Source organism: Bos indicus, chromosome 8 (genome assembly GCF_029378745.1).
Source record: "Bos indicus isolate NIAB-ARS_2022 breed Sahiwal x Tharparkar chromosome 8, NIAB-ARS_B.indTharparkar_mat_pri_1.0, whole genome shotgun sequence".
NCBI lineage: Eukaryota > Metazoa > Chordata > Mammalia > Artiodactyla > Bovidae > Bos > Bos indicus.
This window is the reverse complement of record NC_091767.1, coordinates 6,659,563-6,675,084: the sequence shown is the minus strand read 5'-3', so window position 1 is coordinate 6,675,084 and position 15,522 is coordinate 6,659,563. Positions and strand designations below refer to the sequence as shown.

The 15,522-nt window shown below is 38.4% G+C and overlaps 1 protein-coding gene across 1 annotated transcript in view; it reads left to right on the top strand.

The window, feature by feature from the left end:
- The first annotated feature begins 3,913 nt into the window (after positions 1-3,913).
- Positions 3,914-15,522, top strand: part of HPGD (15-hydroxyprostaglandin dehydrogenase) — a 36,922-nt gene continuing 25,313 nt past the window's right edge. The window contains exons 1-3 of the mRNA XM_019965788.2: positions 3,914-4,104; positions 4,374-4,497; positions 7,059-7,165. Coding sequence (XP_019821347.1) covers positions 4,012-4,104; positions 4,374-4,497; positions 7,059-7,165 — 324 coding nt within the window. The 5' untranslated portion in view covers positions 3,914-4,011. The remainder of the gene's footprint in view (positions 4,105-4,373; positions 4,498-7,058; positions 7,166-15,522) is intronic.

The following is a 15,522-nucleotide window of genomic DNA, read 5'->3' as shown; positions in this document are numbered from 1 at the left end:
CAAAAGCATCAATTCTTCGGCGCTCAGTTTTTTTTATAGTCCAACTCTCACATCCATACATGACTACTGGAAAAAACCATAGCTTTGACTAGATGGACCTTTGTTGGCAAAGTAATGTCTCTGTTTTTTAAGATGCTCTCTATGTTGGTCATAACCTAATACTTACAATTGCATTAAAGAAAAAATAATCCTCTTAATTTGACTCTTAATTTTTGTTTTTTATTTTAAGAGGACTTTGTACAACAAACTAAAGCATAACCTATCAATAGGAATGCTTTCAAAAATCATATGAATATGGTTTGTTTCAGATTTAGCCTAATTTTAACTAAGAATTATGTTTTTAATTACATAAATTACATTGATGATAGAATCACAGTAAGTTAATGTAAATGAAATTAAATAATGTTAGGAGCACAGAAGATGAGAAATGTTTATCAAAAAGTCATAGAGGAATGGAGGATTTGTTTACTGAATAAAGAGTACCTTTTTTGATTTTCAAATATACATAATATCCTATAGATAGTTTTAAGTGAAAATGTACCTTTCATATAAAATATAATAAGATTTCAAAACATTCTTCTCCAAAGATATAACACCCATGCATTTTTTTTTCCAATCTTATGTTTAAGTTGTGTAAAAAAGTAATCACAGTATATAGGAATTTTCACCATCTAATTCAAATTTTCTGTCTTTTCTCAAACACAGATCTCACATTTATCTCACATATCACACTTATTATTTTTCTTCATACAATCTTGGTGGTAAAGATGGTAAAGAATCTGCCTGCAGTGCAAGAGATCTGGATTCGATCCCTGAGTATGGAAGATTCCCTTTGAGAAGGGAAAGGGAATGGCTATCTACTCCAATATACTTGCATGGAGAACTCCATGGACAGAGGAACCTGGCAGGCTTCAGTCCATGGGGTCCAAAGAGTCAGACATGACTAAGTGACTAACACTAAACTACTAACATTTACTCAGTACTCACTTTGGGTGGTCCTGCCCTGAATGCTCAGGACACAGCTGTCCTTGAAGACACTCAGAGACAGGAAGGTAATTATAATAATGTGAGCGGTGTTTCCACTGTAGTTCTTCAGCTCAGTAGGAAGATGAGTGAAGAAGGTAGGAAAGGACTATGCTTGGGTGAGCAGATACTGTACTGGTATGCCAAAGGCCTGAGCCTGGCCAGTGAGGTCAGTTTTTTAATGGATGCAGCTTCCCAGGCTGCAAAGAGGAGCTACAAGAAAGATAAGGGGTGTGGAATGCCTCCCATGCCATGCCAAGGATTGAGATATTTTAAGGGTTTTAAACATAAGAATGTCTAAACATAATCAGATTTGTGTTTTAGGATTTTTATTGGAAGGAGTGTGGAAACTAAATTGTTTTTTTTTTTTTTTAATTGGAGGATAATTGCTTTACAGTGTTGTGTTAGTTTCTTCTGTACAACAATGTGAATCAGCTATATGTATACATATATCTCCTCCCTTTGAACCTCCCTCCCACCCTACTCGCCATCCCACCTCTCTAGGTCACTACAGAGCACTGAGTTGAGCTCCCTGTGCTATACAGCAGGTTCCCACTAGCTATCTGTTTCACACATGGTAGCATATATATGTCAATGCTATCTGGAGGCAAAGAAATAATTCAGGAGTCTAACTGCTATTTGTGTCAGAAGAGAAAGTATAAAGGGTCTGAACAAAGACAGTCACCATGGAAACCAAGGGGAAGGAAAGCCGTGGGGGTTACTAACTGTGCTCGAATTCACAGTCTTTCCTTTCTACTAATAAAACTGTTTCTCACATTTTTCTCCATCTCATATGAGCTAAAATTGTTATCAATTTATGCCTGACCTAATTTCATTGTCCCTAAAGTCTGATAGGAACTGCTACTTACCAATAAGGGCTCTGAAACACAGAGTTGAAGCAACTAGCTCAAGGTCACACAATTAGGCAGGAGCAGAGAGACAAGACCCAAACCAGCTTTGTCTGAATCTCCAGCTGATGTACCCACCCACCCATGCACCCACCCACCCCCTTTCTGCTTCTATTCTCCTGTTTTTCACTCTCACTGACTGGCTTTTAACCTGAATCCATCCCTGTCCTTTCTTAAAAGAATAACTCATCTGCTTACTAGTCTTTCCAACACCGTGCAATCTATTGCTTTCCATGTCATGTTGGTCTTAAACCTCTGCAATGTTCACCTTGTCATCATTTTTGTCCTTAAATTTCAGCATTTGGTTTCTGTGCCATCTAAATATACTGACGCTGGGACTTCCCTGGGGGTCCAGTGGTTAAGACTTTGTGTTCCCACTGCAGGGGCATGGGTTTGATCCGTGGTTGAGGAACTAAGATCCCACAAGCCACAGGATGTGGCCAAAATATAAGTAAACATAAACATTGATTTAAAAAATCCATGATGAACAAAAATCAAATTTAAAAGGCAAATATACTGACACCAATTATTATCTGGAAAATTTTAAAGTATTTCTTCATCCTTCTTTCCCTGTGCTTATCAGAGTACTTTGCGTTAGTAATAACTCCTTTATTCCCTGAAACTCTTTTTCCATATGCTTTTCCAACATGTCCCTGTGTCACTCCAGCGGCTCCTTCTCTGGCTCTTATGTTAGTTCTTTCCTGATAAAGAAAAACATTTCCTTTCTGCTATGTTCTGTACGTGCTTCTAGAGGTTTGGGTTTTCCTTTGCTTCCTTTTAATTTTTTTTTTAAATCCTCTGCTGTTCTCTTTCAATATAAAGTCTTCTGTTCCAGTGGTGTGCTGACAACATATATTTCACACAACCTCCCCATACATGCCTGCGTGCCAGTTACCTAATCTGCTGCCCCTTGGGAGCAACAAAGAAGTACGCAAAGGATTCATCCCTGTTGTGTAAGCTTTTTGCCTGACCTCTGTCTCCCCAAGTACTTAGATTTCTTTGATCATGAAAATAAATGCCGGGCAGGTATTCAGTTTACAGAACTAGAACCTGAAGCCTGCAGATGACAACAGGAAAGAGAGAAAGACAAAGTCAGCGGAATACTCCCAACTGAATGCATCTTAATGCAACAGCTCAAGCTCAGGAGGACCAGGAACCTCTGTCCCATACTTAACTGGAAGCCTCCAGAACGAGTATGACTCAACCAGCAAACATTCCATTGAACCTGCGCCTCACCAGGCTGACAGCGAGGCTGGAAGCCCAGTGCAGTCAGTGATGACAGTTCTTGCTGGGCACTCTCAGGGTGACCCAGAATTGACACTGATCTGAAACACGAGTGTCAACAAGACTCCTAAAAGTTCCATCCTTGAAAGACAGGATCCATGGGTTTCTGTTCAGAGCACAGTTCAGTAAGGAAAAAAATAAAAGAAGAAACCTAAAAACGGTGTTAGTCACCTTTGCTCCCTCCATCCCCACTTCGATGTCCATGAGATAAGAATTTAAAAACTTAGATTAAGACAAAAGCGCAGTCCCTAAAATTGTGCTTTACTGTTTTTGTTTTTTTGCTTTGTTCCTTCTTTTTCTATTTTTTGGAGGGTGGGGGTGTTGGGGGAGAGTGGGGTGGGTGAGGAAGATCTGGGCACAGAGGAGGAATCCAAGTTCTTCAGCTTCTCCTCTGCCCTCCTTTTATGGGGTGGTCTTCAGCGCACGGAAGGGATCTCTTCTTGGGGAGTAACCTTTCTGCTTGCTCTTTAACCAGCCAGCCTGCGTCCAAATCATCATCTCCCCAGCTAGTTAGGTTACAAGCTCCACAGAGGCAGAGCTGTTTATTTACCGTATGTCTCATGCCCTAGTGCAGGGGGAGGCTCCTAGGCTCGGCTACGAGTCAGGAAGGCAAAGATCGACGGGCCGAGTGCTTAGGGCCAGGTGACACAGTCCTGGGTGCCGGCGCGGCTTGACAGCTTCATCCCCGCCCACTGGCAGGCGAGCGCGGCCCGGCCACACATGCGCGCGCGCAGGGTCCTTAAAAGCCGCGGCCGCGCGGAGACGCTGAGCTTGCCCACCGAGCGCAGGCGGCGACATGCACGTGAACGGCAAAGTGGCGCTGGTGACTGGCGCGGCCCAGGGCATCGGGCGAGCCTTCGCCGAGGCGCTGCTGCTCAAGGGCGCCAAGGTAAGCGCGGCGAGGCGCACTGCCCACCCGAGACCCGCTCTCCAGTCGAGGTCCCGGAGAGTGAGCGACCCGGTGCTCTCCTTGCCGCCTCCAGAGCTGTCCAGGCTGGCGCACTCCAGCGGACTTCGAATGCGCTGGCAGAGAACCCGATCTGTAAACTGCCCGGTCTCAAGTCCAAACGAGGAGCTTCCTGTTGTCTCTGTATTGTCGGTCTGTCTGTCAGTTTTACCAGGAGCGAAGGATCTCGATTCCTCCCCTTTTGTCCGTAGGTAGCGCTGGTCGATTGGAATCTCGAAGCAGGTGTCAAGTGTAAAGCCGCCCTGGATGAGCAGTTTGAACCTCAGAAGACTCTCTTTATTCAGTGCGATGTGGCCGATCAGGAACAACTGAGAGGTAAGCGAGGGGAAAATCAATCCATCAGCGCGGAGCGCGCCTTGAGCAAGTAGCAACCTGAAGGCAGCCTGCGCCAGAGAGCCAGCTTGGGGTGGCGGCAGGCTACCTTCTGCAGAGGGGCTATCTCCTGCAGAGGGGCTACCTCCTGCAGAGCAGCTACCTCCGAGCTCCAAGAGATAGCCGACTGCTACCTGACATCACAATAGACATAAAAAAAACTAAGGAGGAAGGGATATCTGACATCCCAATAGACATAAAAAAACTAAGGAGGAAGAAAAGCCAAGCATGTTTGAGAAATCCTTTTCTTTTAGTCACTTGGCAGCACATAATGTAATCAAAATTCCTTGGTGTATTCCAAGATAGTGCTGCTTCAGTAGTTATTAAATGATTGAGCTTGCAAATGGAACTTAGAAAGATAAAGTAGGCTAGGGGATTACGGTGTACTACTTCTCCCAGAAAGCTGGAAGACGGCAGAATCCAATGGCAATCAAATGTGGCAGTGTTTCTCCTTGGAACATGCTAGAATGCAAGGTCAAGGGTTGTCATCACAGCTGTGCTGGATGCTTTTGACCAGATGTTCTCCCTGATTTTTCCCCTATGAAATACTTTAAAAACAGTAATAGTTGTATTGCAGAGTTAGAATTGCAGAAGAAAAGTTTCTATCAGACTTTCCTCAATGCTTTCCTGTTTCTGTCTACTTGATTAAGACAGATGGATCTACTTGACCAATCTAGAAATAGTATTGGTGTAGACAAAAAAAAAAAAAACAGATTTGATCATTTAGAAGTCCAACAGATCTGTATGAGAAAATACGTGTATTTCAAGGAAAAATGAGAAAATAGAACATTTGTATTTCACAAAGTTTTTTTTTTTTTTGGAAGACTAAGTGAAAAAATTTGTTAGGCACATCTTTAATTAACGGATCAAAAAACTTTCATGAAAGTCACTTTAGTACTTCTCTTCTTAAAATGGATGAGTCTGTGTGTAATTTTTTTTTTTAAATGTTGGAGTGTTCTGTGAAAGAGTGAAAATGAAGTGGTATGTTCGAAGGAAACAAATTGTTCAGGGAAATTGTTTTAAAGGAAATTATGTAATTAAACTCTGAAAATTTTATAAAGACCCATAACATGGATTATAAGTGTGAGCAGAAGAGACCTGTAAACACAGTGCCAGAGGAATGTATTTTGCCAGAGGAAAAAGTTTTGCTGATTGTACAGGGTATTTTTCTTCAAGGGTAAAGTCATGTCAAATCCCAACAGCCATGCTGGTAGAATAGGGAACAGTAGAGGTCATCTGAAAGCTATTTCTGTCTGAATTTATATAGTTTGGCACATGACATTTAACCTTAATTGTTTTGCTTCCCAGTATTTAAAATTAGTACCTTGGCTGTAAACATGTTCCTTAAGGATAACTGATTGTGGAGGAGGAAACCAGACACATAATGAGTGACCAGGAGAAGGCATGATGGTCAATGAGAAAGCCACATGTTTTCTGGATATCAATGTTTATTTGCATTTTAGGAAAACTTGGCATTGGCTTTTCCAGTTTCAGGATTTAGTGTGGCCTACAACTTTTAAAACTATGTAGACACATGGCCCAAGAGATGTCATTGAAATCATAAAAATACAGAGGTGAAAAAGTTCTTGGAGATGACCTACAGATGGAAAAAAAAAAAGCAACAGGAAGAGTTTAGACAAAGTATAAAGGGTGCCACAGCATTTAAATGTCAGCAAAACCTAGATTGTAAGTTGCTTGAGCCCAGAAGTGAGAAGCCATTAGTATTTGACAACCTAATTTCCTGTAAGGTGGTTGTGGAGTTCTGAAGAGTGTGTGCGTACCTGCTATGTCACTTAAGTCATGTCCAACTCTTTGTGTCCTGTGGACCGTAGCCCTCCAGGCTCCTCTGTCCATGGGATTCTCCAGGCAAGAATGCTGAAGTGGGCTGCCATGCCCTTCTCCCCATCGAACCCACATCTCTTGTGCCTCCTATATTTGCAGGCAGGTTCTTTACCACTAGCACCGCTTGGGAAGCCCACTAGGTACTAGATGCATGGAAATGGTCGTAATGGATCTGAATACACGAGTGCTTAGTATGACACTTTCTGAAGATAATATGGCTTATTTTTAAAAGGATGTTTGTCATAGGCTAAGCCAGAGGACTTCAGTAACTTCTCAGGGACAGAGATGCTGGTTGCCCAAACTGACTTCCAAGAGCACTTAGCACAGGGTCCTCAGCTCTCTAAAATTTACTCCATTGAGGTACTGCTTACAGAACTTTAATGTGCATACAAATTGTCTATGGATCTTACTAAGGTTAAGATTCTGATTCTGTAGGTCTGTGGTGACCACTGATTCTGCATTTTTGACAGGTTCCCAGGTAATTCTGATTGATGGTGCTGGCTCGCAAACCACACTGAGAAGCAAGGCAATAAGCCACAGTCTAAGAGTGTAATTTTCACCAGAAGACTGCATAAGTTAAAACATCATTTCAGGGCATACACTGTGATAAATGTGTCTGGGCAAAATAAGAACAGATCTATAATGTCTTCTTTTTTTATTAGATACTTTTAGGAAAGTTGTAGACCACTTTGGAAAGCTGGACATCTTGGTCAATAATGCTGGAGTGAATAATGAGAAAAACTGGGAAAAAACTCTGCAGATTAATTTGGTAAGCTGTCTAAACCATGTTCATTCTCTACAATTATTTCATAAAAGGATATCTTAAAAGGAAAAAAGAGTTTTTTTCCATGGAAACAATATAATGACCTACAATTTAGAAAAAGGGAATTTACAAAAAGCTAGGGGAAAAAAGCACTTCCTTTCACAAATAGGAAGACATTTGAGATTTCCAATTATGAAAATAAATCTGTCTTAAAATATTAAAGGAAATAGGAAAAAAACCATCATTTATCAAATAACTTAATAGTTGTCAAACTATGATCTCCAGCCAAACTAGCCTGCCACCTGTTTTTGTATGACCTGCAAGCTACAAATGGGCTTTACATGTTTTAATAGTTGAAAAAATAGTAAGAAAAGAAGAAAAAAATGAAATGTATAAATATATGAAATTCAAATTTCAGTGTCTGTAAAGCTTTATCGGCACACAGCCAAGGTTGTTTATGCACATGTTGTCTCTGGCTACTTTTCTGCTACAACAATAGAGCTGAATAATGGTGACAGTGGCCCTGTGATACACAATGCCTAAAATGTTTACCATTTGAGTTTTTTCAGAAAAAATCTTTCCAATTTCTGCTTCACATTATTTATTTAAAAACTAAATTTAATTCCAGGACTACAAAGGCTAAAGTGACCATTGTACTTTGTAATAATTAAGGTTTTTATTATTAATGTCAGTGTATGTGTGTGTGTGCATGTATGTGTATCATTTCTACAATGTTTGATGATAATTTAATTATTTCATGAACTGTGAAAATATAGAATTAGGAAATAAAATTTTTTTTCTGCATTGTATTACAAGCTTACAGATTATCCCATTTTATAAACACATGACATAAACCACTGGGGTTTAGAAATACTGAAACTTTAGCTAAAGCCAGATGTCAGAGCTGGGCTGGGCATGGGGTCACTATGCCCTTGGTAATTTCTTTTATTTGGTAATATTTTTTATTAGTTTTTTTTTTTTAATTAATTTAATTTTATTTTTAAACTTTACATAATTGTATTAGTTTTGCCAAATATCAAAATGAATCCACCACAGGTATACATGTGTTCCCCATCCTAAACCCTCCTCCCTCCTCCCTCCCCGTACCATCCCTCTGGGTCGTCCCAGTGCACTAGCCCCAAGCATCCAGTATCGTGCATTGAACCTGGACTGGCATCTCGTTTCATACATGATATTTTACATGTTTCAATGCCATTCTCCCAAATCTTCCCACCCTCTCCCTCTCCCACAAAGTCCATAAGACTGTTCTATACGTCAGTGTCTCTTTTGCTGTCTCGTATACAGGGTTATCATTACCATCTTTCTAAATTCCATATATATGCGTTAGTATACTGTATTGGTGTTTTTCCTTCTGGCTTACTTCACTCTGTATAATAGGCTCCAGTTTCATCCACCTCATTAGAACTGATTCAAATGTATTCTTTTTAATGGCTGAGTAATACTCCATTGTGTATATGTACCACAGCTTTCTTAACCATTCATCTGCTGATGGACATCTAGGTTGCTTCCATGTCCTGGCTATTATAAACAGTGCTGCGATGAATATTGGGGTACACGTGTCTCAGGCATGTGTAAAGTGCAGAGGGGCCACGGTGTGTATATAAACACATAGGGAGTGCTCCCTACTTCACCATATCCAACTTCTTAAAAATAGGTACCATGTCATGTTTTTCTTTGTTCTTCCCTCACTAATCAACATGATATCCTGAAGATAGTGCTTAGTCCATAAATATTTGACTTGAATTGACATTCTCATGAGTAATGACTTAACTGTAATAACTTGATAGAATTGATGAAAATTACCCTAACTCGCGAAAAAAGGTAATCTGTGAGCACTACTTTTTTTAAGGTACAGAGTTGCACCCCAAGCTTGACAGATCCCTAAAATCCTTTGACCCAGATCAAAAGGTACTATTTTAAAATGCAAACACCCTCCTTCTCGTTCTATCTAAGATTTGTCTCAAGCATTCCTGGGTATCATATTTCAAAATAACTATTTTTTACTTTTTTTTAATTTTATTTTATTTTTAAACTTTACAATATTGTATTAGTTTTGCCAAGTATCAAAATGAATCTGCCACAGGTATACCTGTGTTCCCCATCCTGAACCCTCCTCCCTCCTCCCTCCCCATACCCTCCCTCTGGGTCGTCCCAGTGCACCAGCCCCAAGCATCCAGTATCGTGCATCGAACCTGGACTGGCGACTCGTTTCATACATGATATTATACATGTTTCAATGCTATTCTCCCAAATCTCCCCACCCTCTCCTCCCACAGAGTCCATAAGACTGATCTATACATCAGTGTCTCTTTTGCTGTCTCGTACACAGGGTTATTGTTACCATCTTTCTAAATTCCATATATATGCGTTAGTGTACTGTATTGGTGTTTTTCTTTACGGCTTACTTCACTCTGTGTAATAGGTTCCAGTTTCATCCATCTCATTAGAACTGATTCAAATGTATTCTTTTTAATGGCTGAGTAATACTTCATTGTGTATATGTGCCACAGCTTTCTTATCCATTCATCTGCTGATGGGCATCTAGGTTGCTTCCATGTCCTGGCTATTATAAACAGTGCTGCGATGAACATTGGGATACACGTGTCTCTTTCCCTTCTGGTTTCCTCAGTGTGTATGCCCAGCAGTGGGATTGCTGGGTCATAAGGCAGTTCTATTTCCAGTTTTTTAAGGAATCTCCACACTGTTCTCCATAGTGGCTGTACTAGTTTGCATTCCCACCAACAGTGTAAGAGAGTTCCCTTTTCTCCACACCCTCTCCAGCATTTATTGCTTGTAGACTTATGGATTGCAACCATTCTAACTGGCGTGAAATGGTACCTCATAGTGGTTTTGATTTGCATTTCTCTGATAATGAGTGATGTTGAGCATCTTTTCATGTGTTTGTTAGCCATCTGTATGTCTTTTTTGGAGAAATGTCTATTTAGTTCTTCGGCCCATTTTTTGATTGGGTCATTTATTTTTCTGGAGTTGAGCTGTAGGAGTTGCTTGTATATTTTTGAGATTAGTTGTTTGTCCGTTGCTTCATTTGCTATTATTTTCTCCCATTCTGAAGGCTGCCTTTTCACCTTGCTAATAGTTTCCTTTGTTGTGCAGAAGCTTTTAAGTTTAATTAGGTCCCATTTGTTTATTTTTGCTTTTATTTCCAATATTCTGGGAGGTGGGTCATAGAGGATCCTGTGGTGATGTATGTCGGAGAGTGTTTTGCCTATGTTCTCCTCTAGGAGTTTTATAGTTTCTGGTCTTACGTTGAGATCTTTAATCCATTTTGAGTTTATTTTTGTGTATGGTGTTAGAAATAACTTTAAAAGGTGTTTGTTAAGTGTCTCTCAAAATGTTTCTGATGTGTGTACGTTTAGAGACCTCACAACTGCTGTTTCTAAGTTGAGACAACTCTTTGATTTTCTTCTACTTTACACAAATAGTATAGTTAAGTAAAATGAAATATTTTCCTTCTGTGAACCATAGTTACATCTCTTGGCTAAATCTTACTTTATTACAGTGTATCAATGTCTAATACCATTGATTTTGCTTAGTTAACATCTAATTTAATTTTACATTTGTGTCTCTGTTGTGAATGATAAGATCTTATCATTTTCTGAAAATATTTCTATTTGATTTGGCTGTCAGTTATTCCTGTGCTTACTTTATCTCCTTCATTGGTCTGTTTCTGAATAGGATGTAGTTATATCTCAAATGACAATTGTCAATTCGCCTACCTCTTTCAGTCATCCTGTCAGTTTTAATTCTGCATAAATGGCTGGTGATCATAATTTATCGACTGTTGACTTTTTCAAGTTGTAACCCTATTGCAACCTGGGAATTTTTATGTGTTTTCTATTTCCAGATATAAAATTGGCATCCATGTTTTCTTTTGATTCTCATTTACCTAGGCATACTTTTTTCTGTTTCTTAATTTTGAAAATGAAAATAACCTTTTATGTTAATTTTGTCTCTTGCTAACAGTATAATGTAAAATCTTATTTTTCAAATCACATCCTAGAACTTTTTACTTTTTATATTTGTGAATTTAAGCCACTCATTTATTTTTACTCTTCTGTTAGGATTTATTCCTTTTGCTTTAGTTCATGCTTCATGTTCACTAAATTTTCTTTTTGTCTATGTTCTGTTTCCATTCTTACCTTAAATTCCACTGGATAGCCTTAATTTTCTTTGGCTGGTAAGAAAATAGTACATTTTATGTGTACTCTTTGGTGGTTATCCCTGACTGATTGTGAACCATACTTCAGTATATCCTTTGGTTGCCAGACTTAAAAAAAATTTTTTTGAACATGCAACCAATTGGAAACTTTAGGAATTTAAAGAAGATATATTTTTATGAACTTATGCCACTCTCTGAAACCACATAAAGTGACCAAATTTTTTAAATTGAGCTATACTAATAAAAAAAAAAATCACACAACAGTTCTTTCCCTTGTGTATCACTATGATTTTTAGTTTCATCTGTAAAACTCCAGACATTTTATAGATAGAGGTCCCTAGGATGTAAATTTTCCATATTCAGTTCATTCATAATGGGTATCTACTGTGTCTTTTCTCTGAGAAATCAGCTGTCAGAAAACATATGCAATGATTAGAGTTAATATAAAGAAACATGAAAATAGTGAAGAGATATCACGGGGGGATAGGATTGGATTCTAATGATCTGTTTTCATCCAGCAGAGAGGGCATGTTTGCTTTATTATAATAAATACACAGGTGAATAAACATCTGCTCCAAGCTGGGAAGTTCTTGCATTGTCTGCAAATAGAGAATTCTGGAAGGCGGGAATTTTATTTGTTCCCTTTGGTTATAGCTCACTCTCCAGGATTCTTCCTCATTGAAACTCAACTGGCCTTTACTTTTCTTTGAACTCTGCTGACAGAGGCCACTCCTTAGCTTAACTCCAGAGACTGATGACATTTGTTTAATGTTATGGAAAGAGAACAAGCTATAACCTTTGTCACCCATATATAACTTAAAAACAAGTTCCTTCACTGCTACCTACAATACGCATTGCAAGAGTAGATTAGAGTCTGACTAATCATTGTCCTCCTAACTTGATTATCTCTGGTAGTAGAATGCAAATATTTGTGTGTGGTTAGTGTATAATACTTTTTTTTCAATTCTGCTCTGAATATAATTTGCTTCCTTGAATTTTACAATTCTGTGTGTGGTCTTTTCCATGTTTTTTCCATATTCTTGTCCATGTCAGAGAGTCACCAGTTAGTTAAAGAACCTCACCACATATCATTCCCTCTTCTGAAAGCTTATACAACATAACTTATCCTCATAGGGCTTTCATATCAGTTTTTGAAATTTTATTAGAATTATTTTGATACATGTACAACGTATGATAATATGCTGTAAGTTCTTTCAAGGCAGAACATTTTTGTTTTGCATGCTTAGTAGATGTTCAATTAAAATGTATTAGAAAAATAAACCACTATCCTGTGATATTTTGCAGACACAGATATTCATTTTTGTGTTCAGTACAATGTTTGTATGGTTTCCTATTACATCAGTGTTGCAAACAGTATCGTCTATCCTTCCACTTTTATTCCTTACCAAATTTATCCCTTCTTCATTCTTCAGACAGTGGTTCTCACCATGTGTCCCACACAAGAGCTCCAGTAAACCTCTTCCCAGTCTTTTTTTTCCCATTAGACTTCTCTGTCCTTCCTTTTCAGACTGAAATCAGCCACAGGAGCCTTATTTATAGCTGCTCAGACTCACAAGGAACATTCAGGAAAGAAATAATTTTTACATAACTATCTGTTGGTCTGGCCATTGAGCAGAGGTAGACTTAATACTGATAAAGTATTTGAATACTGATTAAGTCATTTGGTAATGTATTTATTTCACTATTTGAAACTTTAATAAACCTAAATAACTCATTCACACTTGGGTGGGACTTACGACTTAATTTGGGCATATGACTAACTTGTATTGACTCCATTAGTATATTCAAATAAAAATTAAATAAAATTGATGGCTATCACTGGGGATTCTTTAAAAGGATTTGTTCTATACCTGAATTTAAAACTCATGAACTTTTGGGACTTCCCTGATGGTCCAATAGGCAAGCATCCATGCTCCCAATGCAGGGGGCCCAGGTTTGATCTCTGGTCAGGGAACTAGAGCCCACATGCCGAAACTAAGACCCAGAACAGCCGAAAAAATAAATAAAAGTAAAATAAATAAAATATTTTTTAAAGTTTATGAATTTTTATTTCATTTTTCTGATTTTGTATTTCCCAGATTGGGAAAAGATGAAAATAATCCTTTTACCTCTAAAGTTGGTTAAACTTCAGTAAAGCATAATTTGTATGAAGTCACATTTTCTTCATTCCCACCATCTCATTTCTAAATGAGGTAGACTTTTCTGCTCTACTCTGCCTCTAATGAAGTGTTGAGGAAACAGATTGAAACCCTGTTGTCAAGCATACTCCTTTTTCTTGGCTCCCAAGCATGCTGATTACAACTTAAATTAATAACTACTTTCTGTTATTGCATCTCTATCATATCTAAAGATCCTATAGAACTATTTTAGTTAGTTAGTCAAGGCTTCCTGAATTATAAGTAGCTTCTGCAAGGGGGAACAAAATCATATTTACCCCCTAAATAAGCAGAAATTTTGAAAGATTGAACATGGAAGAAAAAAAAGATGAAAATAGATTTCAGAAAAAATGATCATGTCTATTAGTATCCCTTGAAAACTGACTGGAGGAAAAACAAGAACATAAAAGGTAGAGTTTTATGATTATATGACAGAATTTTTTATAATTGCTTTACTTACTATGTAGCACAAGAACCATAAATAAACTGAAAGCAACTGCAGAGTGGAGGGAAATGAGATAAAGGAAATAACAGATTAGAAAATTTCAGTAGTAAACACACACACACATACAAATATAAATGGAACATATATACATATATGTGTCTGTGCGTTGCTCTGTTGTGTCTGACTCTGTGACTCTGTGGTTCCTCTGTCCATGGAATTCTCCAGACAAGAATACTGGAGTGGGTAGCCATTTTCTTCTCCAGGGATCTTCCCGACCTGGCAATCAAACCCAGGTCTCCTGCATTGCAGACAGATTCTTCTTTACTGTCTGAGCCACCAGGGAAGCCCATGCTCCCCTCCACGGGATCTTCCCAAACCAGGGATTAAACCCACATCTCCTGGGTCTTCTGCATTGCAGGTGGTTTTTTTTTCTGCTGAGCCCCCAGGGAAGCCTATCTATACATATATGTGTGTATAATAGAAGACATGATGCTTAATGAGAGGAGTTAAGTTCATTTATCCATTTATCTTTATTACTAGAGAATTATTTCCAGGATAGGGGGATTTATGAGAGTGATTTTTAAGTTACAGAATGCCTTAATTCATGAAAAAAAGTACTTTAAGATTTGGAATACTAAACAATTGTAATTTCAGTATACATATAAAAATTCTCTCTTCATAACCAAAAATATTGAGTAAGCATGTGCTCATTAGATTATTTTGTCAATAGTCAAGTTTTTACTTATTCTCACTATGTAAAATTAGGGCTTCCCTGGTGGCTCAGTCGGTAAAGAATCCACCTGCAATGCTGGAGACTGGGTTAGATCCCTGGGTTGGAAAGATCCTGTGGAGGGCATGGCAACTCACTCCAGTATTCTTGCCTGGAGAATTCCCATGGACAGAAGAACCTGTCAGGCTGCAGTCCATGGGTTTGTAAAGAGTCGGACACAACTTACTGACTAACCACACGTAAAATTAGACATTGAATTTTCCTTAATATATGATCTGGGATGTGGAAAAGATTGTCATAGTAAAGGAAAAGAGGTGAAAATATCATATATGTTCAGCTAAAACATTAGGGTTTTTTTCTTGTAGATTTATTTGAAGAATACTTTCATTTGAAAAATTACTCAATTCTTAACCTGATAATAGATGGCACGACCATTATTTTTCCTCCTCCATCAAAAACCAGGAAATAAATCTGGCTTTTAAAAAAACATTCCCCAATCTTCTATCTGGCTGCCTCATGTAGATGTTGAAAACCCAAAACAGGTGTCAGCAAAGCTGTAAATACCTGAGAATAAAAGAGTAGTGTCAATACACATAAACAGAGGTTCTGTTCAGACATGCTAGAGACCTGGTCAGAAACACACAGAATCTGACTTCAGTAATTCCAGCCATGTACATTTGTTAATCCTTCTTATATAAACCACTGAAGGTTTTTTTTTTTTCCTTTTAAAAGGGAATCACGTGCAAGTTTTATGCATTCTCCCTGAGTTTGCTTAATATCACACTGATGTATGGCTTGAGTGAATAGAAT